The 23,106-nt window shown below is 37.6% G+C and overlaps 3 protein-coding genes across 6 annotated transcripts; 1 reads left to right on the top strand and 2 right to left on the bottom strand.

Moving 5' to 3' along the window:
- Positions 1-256: 256 nt before the first annotated feature.
- Positions 257-3,528, bottom strand: LOC105174592 (pyruvate decarboxylase 1). Its single transcript, XM_011096740.3, has 6 exons — positions 2,813-3,528; positions 2,465-2,628; positions 1,499-2,149; positions 1,282-1,399; positions 724-912; positions 257-621 (listed from the first exon to the last, which is right to left on the bottom strand). The coding sequence occupies exons 1-6, from the start codon at positions 3,335-3,337 to the stop codon at positions 451-453; spliced, it is 1,818 nt and encodes a 605-aa protein (XP_011095042.2). The 5' UTR covers positions 3,338-3,528; the 3' UTR covers positions 257-450.
- Positions 3,529-4,862: 1,334 nt separating this feature from the next.
- Positions 4,863-9,141, bottom strand: ATERDJ3A (DNAJ heat shock N-terminal domain-containing protein). The gene is made up of 7 exons (XM_011096739.3): positions 8,799-9,141; positions 7,897-7,952; positions 7,720-7,793; positions 6,949-7,472; positions 6,538-6,876; positions 6,033-6,380; positions 4,863-5,548 (listed from the first exon to the last, which is right to left on the bottom strand). Exons 1-7 carry the CDS (start codon positions 8,883-8,885, stop codon positions 5,261-5,263), a joined length of 1,716 nt encoding a protein of 571 aa, XP_011095041.1. The 5' UTR covers positions 8,886-9,141; the 3' UTR covers positions 4,863-5,260.
- Positions 9,142-10,562: 1,421 nt separating this feature from the next.
- LOC105174590 (ARM repeat superfamily protein) lies at positions 10,563-22,616 on the top strand. Of its 4 annotated transcripts, none has more exons than XM_020698001.2 (24): positions 10,563-11,068; positions 11,166-11,275; positions 12,245-12,317; positions 12,578-12,639; positions 13,310-13,451; positions 14,164-14,370; positions 14,502-14,568; positions 14,920-15,319; positions 16,105-16,252; positions 16,347-16,507; positions 17,334-17,433; positions 17,706-17,780; positions 17,862-17,996; positions 18,912-19,001; positions 19,366-19,542; positions 19,628-19,732; positions 19,808-19,966; positions 20,283-20,327; positions 20,455-20,676; positions 21,271-21,377; positions 21,471-21,527; positions 21,628-21,685; positions 21,756-22,010; positions 22,234-22,616. In XM_020698001.2, exons 1-23 carry the CDS (start codon positions 10,928-10,930, stop codon positions 21,915-21,917), a joined length of 3,003 nt encoding a protein of 1,000 aa, XP_020553660.1. In that variant the 5' UTR covers positions 10,563-10,927; the 3' UTR covers positions 21,918-22,010; positions 22,234-22,616. The 4 variants fall into 4 exon arrangements, with proteins under 4 accessions (XP_020553660.1, XP_088731838.1, XP_011095039.1 ...); XM_088875712.1 differs by having other exon boundaries at positions 10,564-11,068; positions 21,625-21,685; positions 21,756-22,006; XM_011096737.3 differs by having other exon boundaries at positions 10,564-11,068; positions 21,625-21,685.
- Positions 22,617-23,106: the final 490 nt, after the last annotated feature.

The raw sequence follows: 23,106 nt of genomic DNA, 5'->3' as shown, positions 1-23,106 counted from the left end.
CTAAAATGCCTTTTGAGTAACGTAACATCCGAATGGAATGGAATCCTAATGGAATGGAAAATTCTCTTTGAACGTGACGGGAACCAATTATGTGAATCTGACACCACACATCTCAAATGAAATGAAATCTACGCTAAGACATTCACTTCAAACGTGACTGGCAGCCAACTACCCCGTGCAGCATGTTTTTTTATGTCAGAGAATATATTCATTCATCAATTTCCAGTACTCCCAAAAGAATCTTGAATCAAAGAAGTCGAGAAAAGGAAGTCAACCATTCAGAGCGGCTGGTAACAGGATTTTTCCAATATGATCAATATTTCTTAACAATACTCAAGTGATAACACAGCTAAAGGAGTTCGAATACTGGGAACTAATAACAATGCACAAAATAGAACAGCAGCATCAGATGATTTGATACACTTTCTGCACTCTGCAGCTTGAGCATATCTACTGAGGGTTTGGCGGGCGGCTGTTAGCTGCAGAGACCCTGGAACCCCATTCAAGAAGTTCTTTGCTTGTATCATCCTTGTGAACAATGACTTCAATGAAACACAGACATTCTTTCTTGGCTCCAGTGGCAGTCTCAATTGCTTCAATAAGCTCTTCTTCGCATCGGACCTAAAAAGGAGAGCGAGAGAGAGAGAGAGAGTTAGATGGGAGCAATTTGATTTAGTGGCTAATCCAGTTAACAAGCAGAAACTAAACCAAAACTCTATTCACCTTTGTGGTCCAGCAGTTGCCTTCACCATTATGGATTGCGTCAACTAAGGCAGTGTAATTCCAGTTCTTAATCACATTATAAGGCCCATCATGGATCTCCACCTCGATAGTGTAACCGCCATTGTTTATCAGGAAGATGATACTCTTCTGACCACATCGAAGCATTGTTGACACATCCTGAGCCGTCACCTACAGCCATTCACCAAGATTTTTGTGAACATGGGTTATTAGATTGAAATAGGTACTGATGATCAGCAAACAAACAAAAAAGTGAAATAGGTTGAAACTCCAAGGCCAAGAACATGGAAGAACTTGGAAAGAATTTTTTCATTAACAGGCCAACACAAACATGATACTGTAAGTCTGTAACTACTTAGCTATTCATGGGTTTGAGAAATCAGATATCCAACCAAAATTGATTTCCAGAGTGGGGATGATTTAAGGGACAAATCAATGTATCTGTAGAGGTCTTTAAGAGAGGACAAACTTGCAAAAAACCATGCTATGGCATAATGCAAACTGAAAGTAACACCACAATTTATTAGCTATATGGGATACCTGAAAGCTACCATCACCAATGCAAGCAATCACTCGTTTATTTGGTACAGCCTGCCCATAACCTAAAGTTGCACCTACTGACCAACCAATGGATCCGTATTGCATCTGGAATTCATACCTGCAACACAAATTCCCATATAAAAACAGAGCGAAAATTAATACATCCAAGTGAACTGCAGATGCAAAAAATAATATATAAAATCTGGCTATTTCTCACCCGCATCCTTGGGGTAATTTCAGTTTCTGGCAGTTAAACCATGAATCTCCTGTCTCAGCAATGACAGCTGTTTCCGCAGACAACATCTTCTGAATATGCTGAAACAAAACATTTACTCTCAATGCCTCCTTGGGCTCACTTTTCAGAGGATGCCCGTCAGGCACATAAATCCTGTGGTAGTTCTCATAAGCAGTTGCATTAGGCTTGAGCCTTTTTCCAAGAGCAATTAAGAAATCCTTCATTAGGACACATCCAAATGCCGGTCCATTACCAATGATCACACGATCAGGCTGCACAATAATTGCCTTCTCTTTCTTGAGAAGCAGAGAGTACCCGACAGAACTGTAGTCGTTAAATATTGGTCCGGCGAACAGATAAGCATCAGCTGATTCCACAATTTCAGCGCAGAAGGCAGTACTCACAGCCCCCCAGTAGGTACCAATGAAATGGGAGTGGTGCTCTGGAACTAGCCCTTTAGCTGACGGCATAACTGCAAGGGCATAGCCACAAGCATCGGCCAATTGAACAAAGGCATTGCATGCTTTTGCAACACGCAGTTTTGGTCCTCCTACCATCACTGGTTTCACGGCCTTGTTCAAGAACTCAGCTGCCGCTTCAACTGCAGCTTCCAGGCCCATTTTGTTACTCAACCTATGAACGGGGAAAAAGAATAAATATGACTATAATTCCTGTAAGCACATAATTCATTAACCTTCATGCCCAACTCTTATATCATATTACTTCTGAGCAGGTTCTGTCATTACGAAAGAAGAACACTAAATAATCATATAGTAATTCGCATTTCCAAGTGTAGCAGAAAAAACAAACTTGAATCATTAACATAAAACTGTGGATAACTTTTACGAACTATAAAATAAAAATCCAAAGACTTTTACCAAGATTTCTTGCATTTACAACATAAAAAGTCCACGAATTAAGAAGATAAATGATGAAACTGAAGCTTACTTTGGGGAGAGAGAAAACGGTACAGGCTCACGACTAAAAGTCGGGTGTGGAATTGCTGGCAAGTTGCAGCTGACGCTTATGTAAACTGGCTTACTCTCCTTTAACGCAGTGGATATCGCCGTATCTATCAACTCATGTGCATCCTCCAAATTATTCACCACCGCCTAAGATCAACAAAATAAGAAAAAAGAATATATAACTTATTGTAATGTCATTCTCCAAGATATTGCCGTGAGACGGTAGTATAAGCAAACGCTTGGTGAAGCTCGCTTGTTATATCCGATGGCGATGAACCGAGTATAAATGTCTAGGAGACTAGAGTATATAAATGCATATGAAAAATCGTACCTGAAAGCAAGTAACAGTCTGGAAGCAACGTAGCTCCTGGCTGAAATCCGGTAATCCGATAGTGTGATGTAGGACCCGGTTAGTACCATAGTCATTCGAGTTCGGTCCTCCAACAATACATATCACCGGAAGATTCTCACTGTAGGCGCCGGCGATCGCATTGAGAACACTCAAACCTCCGACAGTAAAAGTGACGACGCATGCGCCAACTCCTCGAGCCCTGGCATAGCCGTCGGCCGCATAGCCGGCGTTGAGCTCGTTGCAACAGCCGATCAAGTTGAGGCTAGGCTCGGCTATGAGATGATCAAGCAGCGTCAAGTTGAAGTCGCCGGGAACAGAGAAGACGTCACTGACGCCGATCTGAACGAGGCGGCGGGCCAGATGGCGGCCGAGCGTGGCCTCAGCAGAGTTAAACGGCACGACGGAGGACTGGATAGTGGAGACGACACCATTGGAGGGGAGGCTACCGACGTCATTACAGGTGGCTGGCTTACAAGAGTCCAACGAACCTATCTTCGTTTCCATTATGAGAGAAGGCAACAACAAATGCAGAAAAGCAGTAGCAATTAAAAGAGTATTAGTTTGAGGATCAGAATGTAAGAGTGGGTTTTAAGTGATGAGATTATAGTGCTATAGACTGATTTGTTGGGTGGTGGAGGAAGTGAAGAAGACGAAGCAATTTATAGCTGGAGGGGGGAAGGAACAAACGGGGGGCGGTTACGGGTTTGGATCGGGCGCGACTGGTATTGCTAGTGCTAGTGCTCGTGATTTGAGGAATCATTTCAAAGGCGGTGGACTCTTGTTTTCGGGGTAGGAAGAGACCAGAATCATTTTTTCGCCAATTGGTTTTCTACAGTGAAGGTTTTATCACATGCTGCCAATCCGCATCCACATATGTAACACACAGCAGTAGGTTAGATTTATTAAGAAACTCTGGTAAACAGACTGTAATGTTATTACCTTATTTCCAATCATCTCATTCATTAAATTTCTTGTAATCTGTTTGTATTAAATTAAATGTATTATAAAATACCGTACAACTTAATACTATATCTAATGAGTGGTTTACTAATTATTTGTGAAATGTAAAAGAAGATAATATTTGCTTTTCGACTAGGAGACAAATTGGATGCCAAATTGTTGATTTCATCTAAAAAATTTGCCGAGGGAAGAAGGGACATTCATTTTCAATACGTCGCCCTTCCGATTTTACTGTCCCTATGTTTGTGGTGGGTAGGTAGGTAGGTAGGTTATATGAAATGTTCCCATGTATCAATCTTGGACTTCAACAAAGACTGGTGACGAGGGCAAATTAAATACCAGCTGCCTCTCAATTCAATTGTCCGATTAGTGATTACGATACCACCAGTCAAAATTCAAAGACAAGTGCAAGAAGAGTAATACAGCCTACTTCTTGGCAACTGGCATCTAGATGCAGATACAGATGTACGCTGAGTCAGCGGAGGCCACGTGGACACTGCATGTAACATTGTAGAAGTCCCCTCCGTCGGATGATTGGGCTTGGAACTCGCGCACCTGAGTCCGTGGGCTTTATTCCATGGGCTTGCCACCAGACGTATGGTTTGATCCGGATCCGATCGACTTTTATCTATTTTTCCCTGCCTTTAGGTGTGTCCTTTGCATATTCTTTCCACAGTAAGAAAAAGGTACGCACTAACATCACTGCCCAGTGACAAATAAAATTTTCGCTTGATTGTGACCATTACCAGAATTAGTACATAAAGATATTATAATCTAGATTTGTCAAGTGCCACGCAGTATCTTTTGTGTAAAATAAGACTCACTTTACAGAAGGGAGATTGAGCCATTTTCAGAGTCATCAAGACTGCATTAAGAGAAGGGAGATTGAGCCATTTTTAGAGTCAACAAGACTGCCTTAAGGGAGATTGAGCCATTTTGCCATTTTTAAAGTCAACAAGATTGCCTTGAGATTGAGCCATTTTTAGAGTCAACAAGACTGACTTAAGAGAAGGGAGATCGAGCCATTTTAAGAGTCATAATGGTCCAGTTAGCCAACTACTCGCCACCGTCCACAAATTTTCTTCTGTTAAGAGAGATATTGGTCCTCCAAGTAGATTTAACTCTACCTTGTCAAATTTCATGTATAAGTTACAATATCCACACACATTCCTATTGCTGTCTAGAAAGTTGCAACCAAAACTCTATTGAAAAAATTCGACCATTCATTACCACACTTTAAGGTGGTAAGATTCCGAAGTGAGTCGATGAAGCTGGAGGCAACTTTTTCCTCAGCTAAGTAGTCCGCAGTTCCAGGTTAAAAACAGAAGCCTGATATTCACATATCTACATGGTGTCAAAGGCCAAACAGAATAAGGTCCAAACCAAACCACAAAAGAAACGGTTATCATGTCTGGGGGCTTATTGCTGGCAACTTGATTGAGGCATATTCCTCAGATAATTCAGATGTCATTTTAGCGTAGGCTTCTGTCTTGCTTTAGTAAATTGGACGTCTCCATTGAGTACTGAACTTATAAACCTCTCTGCCGCTTCTTCAGTTATTTCACCCTGAGACGTAGCATATGTTCCTCTCTTCGGTTTGTAGGCCACCAAGAGCTTGTCTGACGACCTGAACCCTGATTTATCAAAGGCATTTAAAAAGGATTGCTGTTTTGAAGCATCCAAGAGAGCATAGGAAACGGCATCCCTCGAACCAGAGGTCAAATTCTGTCGTCTGGAAAATGATTTCTGAGACACCTAGACAATCAAGTAAAACAGAACATAAAGAAAGGAACACTTGGATATTCAATCAAATCTCAGCGAGAAAATAGAAATTGTGACACGAGTTTTTTCTTACTGCTAAAGAGTATAAGGAGAAACTACTAATGCAATATCAGGGTTCTAAATTTCAATCACACTTCTCATGGAATTTAAATATTGATATCCTGGTAGACACCAGAGATTAGACAGAATTTTGTTACCAAGTCCACAGCTAACGGTGATTATCAAAATCAGAAGGCAGGATCCCGGTTGAATAACATCTTAGGATACTAGGTTTGTCAAGTTTTGATATAATTTAATTGACCCCTAGCAGACAACACTGAACTCTCACCGGGACATAGCTACAGCATCACTCAACAGAAAACGTCTGAAAGATGGGCGGGATCGTTTCACTGCTTTTGCTCAGTAAGAGATTAGATGGTTGCGGAGTTACACAATATTCAGGAATGAAGATACTTACAGATTGCAGAATCTTTTGTAGCTTGTCCCTTGTAGCCGATGACCTGAAAATACCAATTACGCAGACAGGAACTTTCTCGCCGCAGATGTCATAAAAATTTGATGTTGTAAGCAATGGTATGTCTCTCTCTCCTGATTCAGTAGGATTCTTTTTCACTGAAGACACTTTCCTATTCTTTTTCTCAAAATTGTCGAGCAAGCCACTAAGCTCTTGAATTGCAGTTTTCAGATCTTTCACGGATATCCCAGCTTTGAGAATCTGCTTCTCCCCATTTGATAGCCAACCAATGATAGCTGGAAGTGAATCAATGCCTAATTTTCTGACTGATGCATCTGATATGTCATGAACCTACAATTTCCAGAACAATCATCACAAAACCATTTGAGGTAAGTAAAGCACAGAACAAAATATCTCAGTACAGTTTCTGATTAAAAGAATTAGGCAATTATCCCAATTTCCCGAGAAACAAATCTTTCCATATCAAGTTGCACGAAAATTGAAGTACCTCTGCGTCGTTGAATACAAAACGCTTGCGGTACAAGCCACTAAGTACACGCCAAATAACGGGGGTGCTTTTCTTAGTTGACAGAAGCAACACTCTGGGTAACCTTCCAGCCTCAGAAGTGGCATCCAAATTATTCAAGTTGATGCGCTTCGAAAATCTGGGTAAATGGTCTTGACAGAAACTTTTCAGGGATTTGACATCCAAATCACCATCATACTCAACCAATGAACCTTTTTCACTAGATGCATATGAGTAAACAAAGATTTTAGGTTCTCTGCGAGGATAGACGCCAAGCTCCTTGCAAAAGGATGCATCGGATTCACAATTCATACTTCCAACCTGTATAAGAAAGCACATAAATCTTAGTATACTTGGAATATATGGTATACAGGAAACAAATTACCCAAGTACCTTTAGTGCTCCCTGGAGTGAGGTGCCAACTTCCTCTATAACAGATTCATAATATTGGATCCCTCGGAGATTGGATGTGTAAAAAAATAAAAGCCACGTCATCCCATTATCAACTATTTCTTTCCTGTACAACTGAGAATTTACAGATGGCATGCTCTTAGCGGGCTGCTTCCTCCCATGCTCAGACCTAGCTGAACCACTGAAACCACCAAACTGACTCCCTCCTCCCATACCACCACCAAAGAAATTGGAAAAGATATCATCGAATCCAAAACCATATGAGCTTTGCTTGCCAGAATCAGGACCACCAAAAGAAAATGAGAATGATTTTGAACCTTGTCCACCCATATTTTGCCATTCACCCGGCCTGAAATTAAATCCACTTTGTCCTGATCCACCACTAGTGAAGTAGGTATATCCATCGTGACCTCCAGGGCCGCCTGCATCAAATCCAGGACTACCTTTTTCATCTCCATAGAGATCATAGTTCTTCCTCTTCTGCTCATCAGATAAGATGTCATATGCTGAACACGGTTAAACAAATATTAGACTTCACCACTTTGAGAATAATTTGATAGACCAAGAACCCAAACCCAAAAGAAAAGAAGCATCCGATTCGGCACAATAGGAGATCAGATATTTATAAGCCATCCAATTTCAGGGGATAAAGGAACTGTAAAACAAGTTTTTTCATTTTGAACTATTCTATGTCCAGTTCACAATCTGGAGCTAAACTCCTAACTAAAGGACAGTAAGATATGTGTGCTTTACCATTATTGATCTCCGAAAATTTTTCCTGGGCACCCTTATTCTTGTTTTTGTCTGGATGATATTGGAGTGACAGCCTGCAGAAAACACACATGAAAAATTGGTACAAGGCAGAGTAAAATGCAACACCGATTCAGCGGTATAGATTAACTGGATCTTAACATTGAAGCAGACACATACTTGTGAAAGGCTTTCTGGATTTCCCGTTGACTCGCATTTCGATCAACCCCAAGTACCTATAAAATAACCTTATTTGTAAGTAGCTAAATTATAACCATTGGTCAAGAATAATAGAAGATAATATAAATAAAAAAAAATAGTCAAGAAAAATTAAATTAGCCTGTTGTGAATTCAAATTTGCATCGACTTAGCAGCTATTCAAGGAATAGTGATGGCAAAAATCTTCCTCTTTGTTCTTTCTACCGTCTTAGATATTAAGAGATTCCCCATAGTTTCGAACTATTGAGTAGACCTTGTGGTAAACCATGAACATCATCTTGCCATGTACACCGAAAAACTTTTGCAACGAACCTGAACCTATGTGTTCTGCAACCTTGTGTTTTTGTATTACGATAAAATCTTCCTCTAGAAACAACTGTCTTCACCGCAAACAGTAATGATCAAGCTGAAAACTACTGTAAAAGAAGAGATGATGATGTTCCCGCAACATGAAGCTATACGTTCTGCAACCTAATGATTCCGTATTGCTATAAAACCTTCCCCTTGTAATATTTATCTTTCCCATGCTCTCAACTCTCCACATAATGATGTAATTCTCCATTCTAATCAGAGAAGCGAAGCACATTCTCGTTCTTACACTACAATATTGTTGTTAGACAGAAAAATACTCAAAAAAAAAAAAAGAAGAAGAAGTAGCACACGTTCAATGCAAGACTTCCGCCTCTCCAATTATGAACCAGAACTAAGAACTGATCCTAATTCATAAATCATTCTTCTCCGAATCCAAATCAATCCTTCTGAAAATACAACAATAAATAGTTCCAAGCAAATAATGTAAAAACAAGTCCAGAGAAACGGGGGGGGGGGGGGGGGGGCGAGACAGCCTGGTTAACAGGGATTACCTTGTAGGGGTCGAGTTTTTTCGATTCTACGAAGAGAATAAACATTAATCCGACGACAACAAGCGCCAACGCCAATCGATTCTTCATGTTGTAATCCTGTAATAGTCGAAACCCTGCACCAATGGGGTGTTTGTTTTGGTTGTCTTCGAACTGAGAGTTTCGCAGGCAAAACGGACGAGGTGATATGTTTTCAGGATTTCAGGGAGGGGGGCCGTTATAATTAATACCTTTCGCGTTGGGGCTGGGGAAATTTCCAGAGTGTTCAGCGGTTGTCAGACGTGGCGTACCCATAAGGCTCCACGAGTTTTCAGCCAATGGGGTTCAAGAATCCCTCATTCTATTGTTGCGAGGAGTGTCGGAATACGATTTTGAGAAGAAAACCAATTCTACTGCAATTATTATATAAATCGCATTCTTCTCAAAATTAGCTACTATAGGAGACTGGAATCTATCCCACATATTAGTAAAATAAGTGTGTTTACTCTATTCTTTAATTTGGCCAAAAAAAAAAAAAAAAACGAAAGAAGAAGAAGAGGAGGAGATGCTCACAATCCCGTTGGAAGAATTTATCAAAACCCGAACTTCCCTTTTTAATTCAACAATTTAGATTTATTTTTTACTCTCAGTGATAAATAAAAAATATTTAATTTTTGATTTGAGTATCTACCTCCATAATACTCAAATTTATTAAAACACGAATTTGAATAACCAAAATTCAAAAAATTATATATAAAAAAAATTGATTCATGGATTAAAATTATAAAAGAAACCCAATTCACTGTACGATTTTATTTTATTAATAAAATTTATATTTATCAAAAAAAAAAAAAACCCAATTCATGTTACCTCAAATTCATTTAGATCAGATCGGAACCCAAACAAAGATATTTGATATATTGTTTTTTCTTTGACCTACAAAAACAGCAAGTTGTTGGTTGTAGATGATGACTTAATTTAAGTTATAGTAACCGAATTTTTATATTCAAAATTATGTTATTACAATGTATAGTATTGTAGTTAAACCATCATTTTCTCATTCCCTTTTTCGCATAATAAAACTACTACAGACTATGAAGTTGAATTTGAGTGTACAATGCTCAAATTTTGGCAGGGGCCAATGTATATTTTAATGCTAGTTCAATGTATAGTATTATAGTTATCTGCTGTCCAAGATAAAATTTTTATACAATATTAGAATACTATTGTCTCAAAATTATAAAATGAGGAATTAGAGCTCCTTTTCTCACTGTTATAAGTGGAATATGCAATTTTATGTGTTGATCTTAATATTTTTTTAGAAATAATTATATTTACATTCCATAATTTATGATCCGTTTACATAAATTATCAATATATTTTTTTGAATAATAACACTTACGTCAATTGAAAATATTAACATCATTAACATAAATCATTCATATTTTTTATAAATTATATATGCGTTCGCCAAAAATATCGACATCATTACAGAAACAATTCATGCTTTTTAACTGTTGGAGGTAATTTGTGTAATTATACAAAATGTATGGGTAGTTTGTACAAATAAATTATAAATAAGAAGTTTAAATGTAATATCTTTATCTTTTATTAAAATTTTATTACCTCTGAAAAGAATTATATCTGTATTTTTGAATTAAATAGTTTGTAATATACATATTTTGAAAATAGGAAGTAAGAAGAGAAAATAAGAGCCACATTTTCTTTTAATTTTTCCCTCTTAAATAAGAGGAAAAAGAAATAATGAACACACACAACACAAGCGAAATAGTAAATCATGGGAATGCGGCAGGGTATAAATAAGGAGAGAAGCCACTGAGAATGATTACAGCACAACCCTTTCCAGCTCAGAAATTCAGCCGGAACTACAGTTTACCCTTTTTCCTCCCCACCACCGCCAGACGCTTCGCCGGAAAAGTCTATCTCTCCGCTCCGCTGAACACTTCAAATCCCCCATCCCAAATTTGGATATCATAACTCTTCATTTTCGTCTATCGCCGAATACGGAAGATACAACATATTTTAGTCAACATACGATCCAAAACCACTCTTTATTTATTTGTTTTACAAATAGACAGAGTGGTTTTGTGGTGTACATTTGTTCTATATTACTTGATTCTTCAAGAAAGGAAATGGCGCTCTCAGTTTCGGACTTGCCTACGATATACACACTGCTCGCTAATTCATTGAGCGGCGACATAAATGTGCGGAAGCCAGCGGAGGATGCTCTTGCGCAATTTGAGAGTAGGCCTGGTTTCTGCTCTTGCCTCATGGTATTGAAGTGTTTGCGGCCGCCTCGTGTTTATTGTTTCCGCTCATGTGAGCCTGAGTATTGTACTTGTTTGACAAGGGTTTTTCTATATGGTGCAGGAAGTGATTACAGCCAAAGATTTAGTTTCCCAGACGGATGTGAGACTAATGGCGTCTGTTTATTTTAAGAACAGCGTGAATCGTTATTGGAGGAACAGGCGTGATTCAACGTTAGTGATTTCTTAATTTTTCTGTACATTTTGCATCATTATCGTACCTTAGGTTGGCAGCTGCCCGTGCCCTGTTCGGTATCTTCTTTACCATCTCTGGATGAAATGCACTTTGTGTTTTCTACAATTTGTGCTTATTCTCAATGTGAAGGGGGGAATGCGTGTAAATGGTAGTATTTGGATTTGGCGTTCATAAACCACAAGTTTTTGATTGTTTGGGTGTTTTGGTATGCACGTTCCCCATAGTTCAGAGTTCAGGAACTACATGAAGTCACTGAAGTATGTATGTTATCGAAAAGCAAATCAAACTACTTAAAACTTGGCTCAAGATCAGTTGTCAAAAAACTAGTAGGAACTTGGTTCGTGAAACATAACAGACCAAACTTGTATACATTTAATGTTTGTTCGACTTTGAGCTCGAGTAAATTAGTAAAAGAAAAAAATGTCTAAAACAATTAATCTACTAGAGCTCAACCAACAATAAAGTAAAACTCTGACTTAACTTTTAAAGTTGTTTTGTGGCACTAGTCAACGGGATGCTAGCAATTGAAAGAATATGGTTTTTCTGATGAAAAGAACCCACAATGGAATGGGAGGAATTCTGTTGGTCCTTTTAGTTGCAAGGTTCGGTGAGCTGCTAGTACGCCTATCATGGAAGGAGATCTGTTACGAGGCATCTTATTATCCAAATAGTTATGACCTCGAGAAATCCTACTATCTCTTGAACTTTTAATTAATAAATGAACGTCTAAACTACTCGGAGTTTATCTGGACATGTCTTGTAATTTGAGTTTCATGCCAGAATTTTGTCCATCCTTTTTAAGCGGTGTGTGGAATGTTTTCAGAGCAATTTTGCTCTGACATTGTGCTGAAATGTTACCCTGTATCGTAATTTGGGTCTTTCTGTAGTCTTTCGGCACGATTAGTTTTAAATCTGGTGCTGGATCTGACCGTGAAATGCCTTTGCAGGGGAATGAGCAACGAAGAGAAAGTGCATTTAAGACAAAAGTTGTTATCGCACTTAAGAGAAGAAAATTATCAGGTAATGTATATGTTAGGTTGACGGAGATCACTTAGAAACTAGTCTACTTAGTGTTTGCATATTGTTGTACGGAAGTAGTCAACTCTGTGTTCATATCTTAGTTTATCTTATCCATTGCTAATTCCTGCAGCATGCTTGTTTTCGATGCCTTTTGGTTGATGCATCTGCATATGCATTCCACACCCCCCCCCCCCTTCTTGTCTAACAATAACCATGTAAGTGTCTTGTGTCATATATTTATAGACGTGTTTCTGGTACAGATTACTCTTACATTGGCTGTTGTCATCTCGAAAGTTGCTCGCGTAGACTACCCAAGGGAATGGTATGCTTCTTTTCTTCATCTGAGTACAACTCATTGGAAAGTATTTAGCTAATACTATACTGTTATCCTGTTTATTAAGTAATATCTTAACTCAAGGAGCAAATAGAATTTCTGAATTTAGAGGAAAACTTGACTTACCATATCTAAATAGTAGCTGGTCCTTAATAGTTGGACTCTACTGATTTTAATGTTGATAAATCTTCTGATCTAAGCAGGGACAGTTTATTCAATACTTTGAACAGATTCACTAAGCCATCTTCATCTTAAGGCATGAGATACTCTGTTTCATACTTTTAGTTGTATCTTTGTTCTCTGGTAGAACATCTTATTAGTTAAGACAACTGAGCAAATTTGAACAGGCGGCCTAAGTTCTTGTTGAGGATCTAGAAAGTTGCAGTTTAGGATATCTTTAGCAGTTTTCATGTGCTGTTGTTAAATTCCACCATGCAATCCTGGGGATATGGTGTTATATCAGTGGAACTAGCACCAGCCACATGGGGGAAAGGTCCCAAGATTTTTTTGCTTCTTGAGGCTGTTGATTTTTCATCTGTTTTGCTTTCCTTATTTTTCTGACATCATAACACCTTATGGATGATTTAATTTGTTTTCTGTACTATCTTTTTTGTCGCCATTGTGTATTGGGCCTACTGAATCTATTTTCTGCGTACAGGTCAGACTTGTTTTCCGTGTTAGCTCAACAGCTTCAATCAGCTGATATATTAACTTCTCACAGAATATTCATGATTCTTTTCCGGACTTTAAAGGAGTTATCAACCAAACGTCTTACTTCTGACCAGAGGACCTTTGCCGAGGTGCAGATTATCATTTTCTTTGTTTTTCTTTTGAAATTCTTGTGTATATACTGAGTCTTTGATGTGGAGCTATTATTGGCTAGATGATAAATCCAAAACTTAGATGCTGAGGGCTCATGCAATTGAAAAGGAATTGTGGCCATTGAAAGAAAGTCCTCGTGTTGATATAAGACTTCTCAAGAAGTAGGCATTTGTCTTTTTAAAGTAAATGTGTTTTTTTTTGGGGGGTGGGGTTGTGCTTTGGTTTACATTTACTTCTTTTCATTGTAGTAGTAGGGGTTCCAGGTTCAGTCACAAAGTCTTGAATTATGATTAATTGTTGGCATTGTGTCTTATCTCAACTCCATAGTGCTTTAGGGTGGCTGGAGTTAATTTCTTACTCTATCCTAGTAATAGTAGTATCCGGTGCTGTAGGAGAATCCTTTGGAGTCCATAGATACTTGGGTAGGCCATAGCTGAAATATGTTAAATCAAATTTTGAAGCTGTTTTGTATTTTATCATGAGGTCTCATTTTCTTGAAAATAAGGTTGGACGGTTACTCCTTTAGGCAGTTGCGGTCAGGAATTTTGCATTCTTAGCAAGATTGCTGCATAAGTCTGTGCTTCTCTTGTACAATATAGATTTCATGTTTCAAATATGCTGCCAATTCCCTTTTATTAAATGATGAGTTTTCGTATTCACTGGATATGCACATGGTTGCTCATTTGGCAGATAGCATCTCAATTCTTTGATTACAGCTGGCACCTCTGGCAGAATGACATGCAGAATATGTTGCATGGCTTTTCGGTGCTAGCTCAAAATACTTCTGAGTTGCATCGCGATGATATTTATTTAACCTGCGAAAGATGGTTACTCTGTTCAAAGATAACAAGGCAACTCATAGTTTCTGGTTTCCAAAGTGATGCTAAGTCTATACAGGTAAAAATTCTGCTTTTCCTGAACCTAAGTTGTATGTTGCAGCATTCTGTTTTTTGATCTTCTTCTCCCCCCACTCTTTTGTATGTGATGATTGTTATAATTTGTGGTATTAATGGAGTTTTGTTTTTTAGGAGGTGCAACCTGTCAAGAAGGTCTGCCCTGTTATGTTGAAGGCCATCCAGTCATTTCTGCCATACTGTAAGATTTCTCATCTTAATTCTTTTTGACTTTTACATTTCTTTAGCTCCTACCTTCCTACTGCTTGCATATCATCTAGGCAATGCTATCTTCCGATGTCATCATAGTTTGATATTTTTTCTTGTTCTACAAATTGAAGGAAAGAAATTTGAGGTGCTCATCAATTATAAATTTCTTTTAGATGTGATTAATTTTTTTCTTCTCCTTCTCAATTCTAGATGACCGGAATCTTGTTTAGCATCTCATTTCTATGTTGCCTTAATTGAGAGATTTTACTTATTTTTGCTGTACAGGTTTCTGGTGTGTATTCTTGTGGATGTGTAAACATATTCTGATTCACAATGTATGCAGATTCATCTTTTCAAGAGAAACATTCTAAATTCTGGGATTTCCTGAAGAAGGCATGCACTAAATTAATGAAGATTTTAATAGCAATTCAGCAGAGGCATCCTTATTCATTTGGTGACCAAAGTGTCCTTTGGCCTGTTGTTGACTTCTGCTTAAACAAGATTACTGATCCTGAGCCAGATGTCTTGTCATTTGAAGAATTCTTGATTCAGTGTATGTCAATGATGAAGTCTGTCCTAGAATGTAGAGAATACAAGCCATTCTTGACTGGTCGTGTTATGGATGACAACCGAGTTACCCTTCAGGAGATGAAGAAAAATGTATCTGCTGCAGCTGCAGGTGTTTTGGCTTCTCTGTTGCCAAGCGAGCGCGTGGTGCTGCTGTGCAACATATTGATAAGGAGGTAAGGATAAAGGCATCTAGACATTGTGTAATTATCTTACTTTACATGTATCGATGTACATCAGGTTAAAGAATATTGCCAGGAAAGGAAGGTGACAATCAGGCTAATTTATCTATTAGCCTTTTGCTCTCTGCGCCACCCCCTCATGTCAGATTGTCATTTTGCCACCAAAGGCATTTAAAATCTCTCATAAATATTGGACCCAGTAACTTGGATTTATATTTAGCAATATAACTACTTTAACAGACTTGAAATATTTTAAATTCTCTAACTTGTTCTCTGAAACTGAGAAAGGAGAAGTTAGGTTATATTATACCCTCTCACTTCCCTGTGATCTGAAGGCCTTATGACATTGATGCTTGGATATGCATGCTTGCTTGCATCTCCTTTTCCTGGATGTGTTCTGTGATTCATTCCGTAAGTTAAGGATTTAAATTTTCAGTTTTATGTGAGTATTTAAGGTGATTATATGAATGAGCTTGGCAACCTGAAATAATTTTCATGGATGCTTGTATTTTGTCTGGAATTTCAGATACTTTATGAATAGGTAAAGGCTTGATTAATTAAATTTGTCACCAAACTTCTGGCCCTGGTTGATATTTTACTTTTTACATTTAAGTCATTATTTCCCAGAAATTAGAATAATTTGCCATGGTGGTCGGGAGCCTCGTGCCATTGCTAGTTTTAATTATGATTGGTGAAGTTTTATGTTTTGCCCCAGTGTTAATTTCTTTGACCCTTTTTTCCCCGTGTTTCTCTCATCAATTTCATTCTTTCTTACGCAGGTATTTTGTTTTAACAGCAAGTGATGTGGAAGAATGGTACCAGAATCCCGAGTCTTTTCATCACGAGCAGGATTCTGTTTTGTGGTCTGAAAGATTAAGGCCATGTGCTGAAGCACTATACATTGTCTTGTTTGAGAATCACAGCCAAGTAGGTTCTTTTGATGCTTTTATGTGTCCAGTCACTGTTGGCATTTTTGACATGTTTCGAACTGGCTATATTCTTATGGTCTTGATTTTGACAGCTGCTAGGTCCAGTTGTGGTTTCAATTCTTCAAGAGGCAATGAATGCTTGCCCTTCCTCTGTTAGTGAAATAAGTTCACAATTGCTTCTCAAGGATGCTGCTTATGGTGCTGCTGCATATGTCTATTATGAACTCTCAAATTATCTGAGCTTTAAAGACTGGTAAGATTTTCCCTTTTAAAATGTTAGGCTCTTAGCCAATTGTCTCAAGTTGCATCGGTCTTCCTCCTTTATTCTGTTGACCCTATTGAAAGTTGAAATCTAATGGTAATTGGATATAAGCTCGTGCACCTGGGCATTAGAAGGATTCATTATAATAGAATTTTACCAACGAATCATGTCTCTGGACAAAGATAATGCTCCTGCAATGTGATCTCAGAGACTTGTAGGTCTTTGTCTTTTCTTTTTTTTTTCCTTGGAGATGGTGGATGGGACTTGAGACACACCACTTGTAAATTAATCAGTTTGTTGTCTGCCAAAGCTTGTTCTGAAGTTTTAGATATAGCTCCATGCCAGCTCTTAAGATACTGAACTAGAGTTGTTGCTGAGAAAAATTTTCCAGGCCATGTGCGAGTGAGTTTCAGGAGATGGTTATAACATGGTGCAGCTGAAATTTGGCCAAATCGGTTTCGGTTTCCCGTAGGAACATTGTTTGCTGTCCACTTTGGTTATTACCATTGCATGGCCTGGCTGACAACAGGCCTGTTGTTTATTGACATGCGTAGCCTGGTTGATGCAAGTGCTTTGGTCGTTGATATGCTAGCCTGGCTGATGCACAGCCCTACTTATATTGGTTTTTCTATTGGATGCTTGTTTCTGTTCCCGTTATATATGTAGCTCTTTCAGGTGGACATTATGTGATGTGATCATAATCTAATAGTCTGTGTCTTCATTATGTATTCGAAAACCAAATATTTTTACTCTCTTTCAAACTTTTAGTTTCTTTATAATGAGCTCATGACAAGCACTCCCTGACACTTGTGTGTAGGTTCAATGGTGCATTATCTATTGAGCTCACAAATAATCATCCAAATATGCGAATCATCCATAGGAAAGTTGCGTTAATATTGGGGCAATGGGTTTCAGAGGTAAGTTGCTTCCTGAACTGTTTGCATATATCATCAGTTTATCATTATGATCTCTGCAGTTTATCTTTGTGTATTGTGGCTTCTTCTGATTGTGAATGCATTCACAGGCTTGGTTTCAAATATACTCTGTTGCATGAAATATAGGATGAGTTCAGTAGGAGATTTGTATATCTTAAGCTGGCCCTAGTGTCCAATGATCTGATTTCAGTATGCTCTCCTTTTAGTATAACTACTTTCTTGACAATTTCATCTCTGATTGGCTTTCTCTACAGATTAAAGATGACACCAGGCGACCAGTGTATTGTGCTTTAATAAAATTGCTTCAGGAGAAAGACTTGTGTGTTAGGGTATGACACGCTTTGTTTAAAATTGGTATAATTACTTCGAGTCATTTATTGTATTGTTATTAAATTTTTTTGGTTATTCAGCTGGCGGCATCACGATCTCTTTATTTCCACATTGAAGATGCAAATTTCTCAGAGTATGACTTTTCGGATCTTCTTCCAATTTGTTGGGACTCATGTTTTAAACTGGTGGAAGAAGTCCAAGAGTTTGATTCAAAAGTAAGTTGCAGTCTCTTGGTGTTACATACTGTTTACCAAGTGTAGATCAAAGTCTTCAAGCTTCGTAATCGTGATTTTTGTTCATAACTATATGGACACGGAACACTAATTTTATTACCTATTTTTATGTCCAATCTTTTCATTTGCCACAAATTTATGTCATAATTAATAGACATATACCTGAGTACCAGAAGTATTACATTATTCAATCTTCATTCACAGTAAAAGTTATTATTTTGTATACTATTCCAGAGAAATTCTAATACCTGACCTTTGTTTCTCTCTCTTAAATCTGTTCCTTTTTCAATGAGCAAAATACAATCACTTCCTTCATCTGTGCATACAAATTTTCTCTAATATGTATCAAGAAAACTTTGTTTCATCACAATTTCTATTATAAATTTAAAAAGTATTCGTTGGTTTCCTTACCCGGTTTTGTAATTGTTATTTGAATTGTTATCCCAAACTTTATCAGACAAATTCGAGTATAGGTCAGTCACTTTTGGGGGCTGTCAGCCATGACGCACTTCGAGCCTTGATATGATTGGATGTCAAATTATTTTTTCTTGGTCAATGTAGGTGGCTTGACATAGAGGTGGAATGTTTTTGGAACTATAGTCTGAAAAATATGGCCTTGGGATATGAGTGTTAAATGTAGTAAGGGATGTTTTAGTCCTAGTAGCATAATCAAATATATATACTTTATTCTGTTGCTTCTGTGCCCTCAGGTCACATCATTTGTATTTATCTGGAATATCTGCTGCTGGTTATGATGATTGATTTGCTACGGGAAATTCTTACCTCCCAAAAAGCATTATTTACCCGGAAATTTGAAGCATCAAGTTCCCTTCAGATTTTATCGGCTTGTTAACTAGAAAAGTTATTGATATACATCTCACAATATCCTATATTCAGGTTCAAGTATTAAATACGATTTCTAGTCTCATTGCACGCATCACTGAAGTTACTCCTTATGCAAACAAGTTGGTGCAGTTTTTCCAGAAGGTAATTCATTCAGACTTGTGCATTTTTTCCAGTGGCATATTCTTCTTCTACAGCAAGATGACCGTTTGTTTTATCTATTTAAAGACGAATCATGCTGTATTTTCTCATGCACCAGAAAATTGCAAGAAACTTTACTATATGGCAGAAGTGTTTGAAAAATCTCCTTCAACTGGTGGTTATACTAATGCCCTTATTAAGAGAAATTGCTTGAATAAATGAGGAGCATCTCAGTGACATTTCTATAAATGTTCAACCCATGAATTCTTGAAGTAAAAGGAAGTGGACATGTCGTTGGATTTTATCTCTTTTATTCTAATTTGCTAGCATGTTGTATGTCTTCATATTGACTACAATATAATCCTAGGCATGGCAAGAGTCTTCCGGTGAAAGCCTTCTGCAGATTCAGCTTCTCACAGCCCTAAAGAACTTTGTAGTTGCACTTGGTTATCAGTCACCCATGTGCTACAACATGCTGCTGCCCATCTTACAAAGTGTGATTAACATAAATAGCCCTGATGAACTTTTGGAAGATAGCATGCAGGTCTGTAGTTCAGTGATGAAATTTACTTGGAGCTCTCTACATAATATTTCACAAGTTATAATATTTTTTCTTCATTATCATGCAGTTATGGGAAGCTACCCTTTCTCATGCCCCTTCAATGGTGCCTCAGCTGTTGGGTTATTTTCCATGTCTGGTGGAAATCTTGGAAAAAAGTTTTGATCACTTGAAGGTATTGATAAATTCTTCTGGATAGTTGCATCTTCTGTTGCAATAGTACTGGTCTTGAAATGTAATTGATATGTAGGTGGCTGCCAGCATAATTGAAGGCTACATAGTTCTTGGCGGATTAGAGTTCCTCAACATGCATGCAGCAACACTTGCAAAAGTTCTTGATTTGGTCATTGGTAATGTCAACGACAGAGGGCTGCGTTCAGTTCTCCCACTTGTGGATGTTTTGGTTCAGGTAGTTGACTCCAGGGTGATGCTGCAAAATTAAAGCTTTAGTTGGTACCAAAGCAAGTCATTGCTTACATGTTTAAATATGACATTTGTTGTCTTTGTGTTTGTTCCAGTATTGTTCTTGTTGGAATTTTTCCTTTTATGTTGCCTCTTAGAGTATTTTTTGCCATGTTTTTCGTAGTAAAAATTTGACTCGATTCATAAGTTGACTCAATTCATAAGTTGCTATACTCAGTGGAATGAATTCTATGTTTTGCTTTGGAATAGGTTGCTTTTGTATTGCTTTTTTATTTTCTCATTAATCTACTTCTTTGATGCAGTGTTTTCCTGGTGAAGTGCCCCAATTAATCAGCTCTAGTATACAGGTATCTTGGTTTCTCTCTTTACCTTTATGTATCCTTAGTAACGGTTACAACAGGTGTCCGTGTGTGTATATCTTATAACTGGTTTTTAAGGATTTTATGATATTCAAGCTTTGCTATATTTTTGTAGAAATTAATTATCATATGCCTGAGTGGAGGGGATGATCATGATCCTTCAAAGACAGCCGTGAAAACATCTTCAGCAGCCATACTTGCAAGGATTTTGGTCATGAATACTAATTATCTTGCACAACTGACCTCAGAACCATCACTATTAGCACATCTGCAGAAAGCTGGATTCCCAAATGAAGAAAACATACTTCTTTGCCTGGTTGATGTATGGCTTGATAAGGTATCTTCAAGTACTTCTGTGTTGAATCTGTTGTTTCAATATGAACATTTGCATATCACATCCATTTCTCTTCACTTTCCTTCTGTTGGGAGAAAAAAGCTGGTGCTGCACTTAAGTTAAAGGTGTAAATTCAGTATTGCTCTTTGGAAAATTTTTAATGTCATGGTTATGCTTGTTTTCTGTCACTGTGGAATATTCTTGAATCAGCTTCTAACATGTGCATTTGCTTGATCACCCTTACTCCGATTTACCACATCTTGAGCTGTAACTGACTTTTGCATGCCTGACCACCGCTTTAGTTGAATTCCTGTGATTATTAGTTATTATCCTTGGACATATGACAGCTGAACATTTTACTTAGCTGCCTATTACTCTTATTGCCAGACTGGACATTGAGTGAAACATTTCTTGTCTCCATAAATGGCTTTTAATAAAGGTCGGATTGTAGGAAATTGGAATTTAGTTTGCTAGAGAAAAGTTTCTAGGAGAACATTTTAACTGATAACACAGACTTTACTCTGGCTCTGGGTGCACGATCCATTATTATGGAGAGCCTATAGGTTATTTACTCACTTTTCATCATATGGATTGCAGGTGGATAATGTGATTTCCACACAAAAGAAGATATTTGGCCTAGCCCTTTCCATAATTCTAACTTTGAGACTGCCTCAAGTACTTGATAAACTGGATCAAATCCTAAGGTACTTCATGAACTTCATCTTGAATTATCTAGCAGTTATATCGATACTTAATTTCTTTACCGGCATAATTCTGGTGCGTTTTGTTCTTGTTAGCGTGTGCACAAGTGTAATATTGGGTGGAAGTGAGGACTTAACTGAAGAAGAATCAAGGTTTGAATTGATACTGAGCTTATCCTTGCATAATTTTCTCAAATATCAAACATGGTTGCCTTATTTGTTGCAATTAAATTTGCTTGTCCTATAACAGCAGTGACAATATGCAATCTAGCAAGCTGCAGGTCCCTAGCAAAGAGTTCAGAAGGAGACAGGTATTTTGTTTAGAATTCTATAGAACTGCAGGATCATCTTTTATTAACTGAATAAGTTTCTCATTTTCAGATCAAGTTCTCGGACCCAGTAAACCAAATTTCACTGGAGAATTCACTGAGGGACAACCTCCAGATGTGTGCTGCCCTCCACGGAGAATTATTTAATACTGCTATGTCTAAAATGCATCCTGCAGCATTTGCACAACTGAAACAGGCACTGAAAATGCCGTAGGCTAGATTTGGCTCTCAAAACTTGCAGTTGAAATGCAATTATGTGTTCCGAGGGTCCCACAATTTTCCTGTGCACTTCTGTAAAGTCATGTGGGTAAGCTGCTTGGTTTGCTACCATTTGCTTGTGCATTTGGCTGCATCATGTAAGTAGGCAATGCCATCGACAAGTTGGATTAACATGCATATAGAATCTATATTTGCATGCTTTCTTCTGATTATGTAGAAAAAGATAACATACGTGAAGAGATACTTGCCTCTGCATGCAACTGGGTACATATACAAATAGTTCTTTTGATTTGAATTACCTTCTTTTACAGGTATTTGAAGATTTTGACTTTGTGAAATGGGCACTACACATTCTCTTGGTTTTGTCGATTCATGTTCGTTTCCAGCGGTTTTCTGGTCTGGCGCAACACACTGTAAATAGTGTGATCCCTTTATGTCATAGTTTTTTGGGGCATAAGGGTGAAAGTCTGAGGAATATCAGGTCTGCTCAACATTTACTGGATGTGAAGGAACCGAGACATGGTCTATATAGCGTTCTTTCAAACATGAAGTACCTTGAAGAGTCTGATATTGAAATCTTGTTTTCGTTTTCCTTCTTAGATTTGTTTTTACTCAATTGCTGGGTAATTGTTTGAAACATTTGATGTTATTGAGAGTTTTGAGAAAAGGAAAAAAAACAATTATCAGTTTGTCATTTTCATTTGTCATACACACACACGCACGCACACTACAATTTCAGGCCTTTCCATCAGATTCCATTTCAATTGAAAGTAGCCTAAGTTCACAACTTCTGTTTAGATTACTCTAAATTAGGGATGACAATGGGTTTGGTTTAGATTCGAAATTAAACCTAGGCCGATTGAAGCCTTGATTAAGTCCTGGGTTCTAGTGTTTTGGGTCGGCCACTGTCCTTTTATTTTATATATATTTATATGTATAAAAATGTGTATATTTTATTTATTCTTAAATATAATAAATAAAATCAATGTTTATATATTAAACTAATGATATTAAGAGTTTATAGATGTTTTAATGCATATATAAATAATAAATTTTTGAAAGTTAATATTTTAATGTTTGAAACATTTATAAAAAAAAGTTAATCTTTCAATAATATTAGTCTTTCATACTGATAAAATTAGTATTTATTATTTTAATATATATATATATATATACATATATAT

This window comes from Sesamum indicum, linkage group LG11 (genome assembly GCF_026168435.1).
Source record: "Sesamum indicum cultivar Baizhima isolate 11 linkage group LG11, ASM2616843v1, whole genome shotgun sequence".
Classification (NCBI taxonomy): domain Eukaryota; kingdom Viridiplantae; phylum Streptophyta; class Magnoliopsida; order Lamiales; family Pedaliaceae; genus Sesamum; species Sesamum indicum.
This window is presented reverse-complemented; position numbering and strand designations above follow the sequence as displayed.

Bases quoted from the DNA above. Each gene is read 5' to 3' on its own strand.
- LOC105174590 (XM_088875712.1), top strand. From the start codon at position 10,928: ATGGCGCTCTCAGTTTCGGACTTGCCTACGATATACACACTGCTCGCT. The intron at 17,434-17,705 runs GTAAGTTGCTTC...CTTTCTCTACAG, and splicing joins TGGGGCAATGGGTTTCAGAG to ATTAAAGATGACACCAGGCG. The intron at 21,686-21,755 runs GTATTTTGTTTA...TCTCATTTTCAG, and splicing joins AAGAGTTCAGAAGGAGACAG to ATCAAGTTCTCGGACCCAGT.
- ATERDJ3A (XM_011096739.3), bottom strand. From the start codon at position 8,885: ATGAAGAATCGATTGGCGTTGGCGCTTGTTGTCGTCGGATTAATGTTT. The intron at 7,953-8,798 runs GTAATCCCTGTT...GTTATTTTATAG, and splicing joins AAAAACTCGACCCCTACAAG to GTACTTGGGGTTGATCGAAA. The intron at 7,794-7,896 runs GTATGTGTCTGC...TGTTTTCTGCAG, and splicing joins ATCCAGAAAGCCTTTCACAA to GCTGTCACTCCAATATCATC.
- LOC105174592 (XM_011096740.3), bottom strand. From the start codon at position 3,337: ATGGAAACGAAGATAGGTTCGTTGGACTCTTGTAAGCCAGCCACCTGT. The intron at 2,629-2,812 runs GTACGATTTTTC...TGTTGATCTTAG, and splicing joins AGACTGTTACTTGCTTTCAG to GCGGTGGTGAATAATTTGGA. The intron at 913-1,281 runs GTATCCCATATA...GAATGGCTGTAG, and splicing joins TTGGTGATGGTAGCTTTCAG to GTGACGGCTCAGGATGTGTC.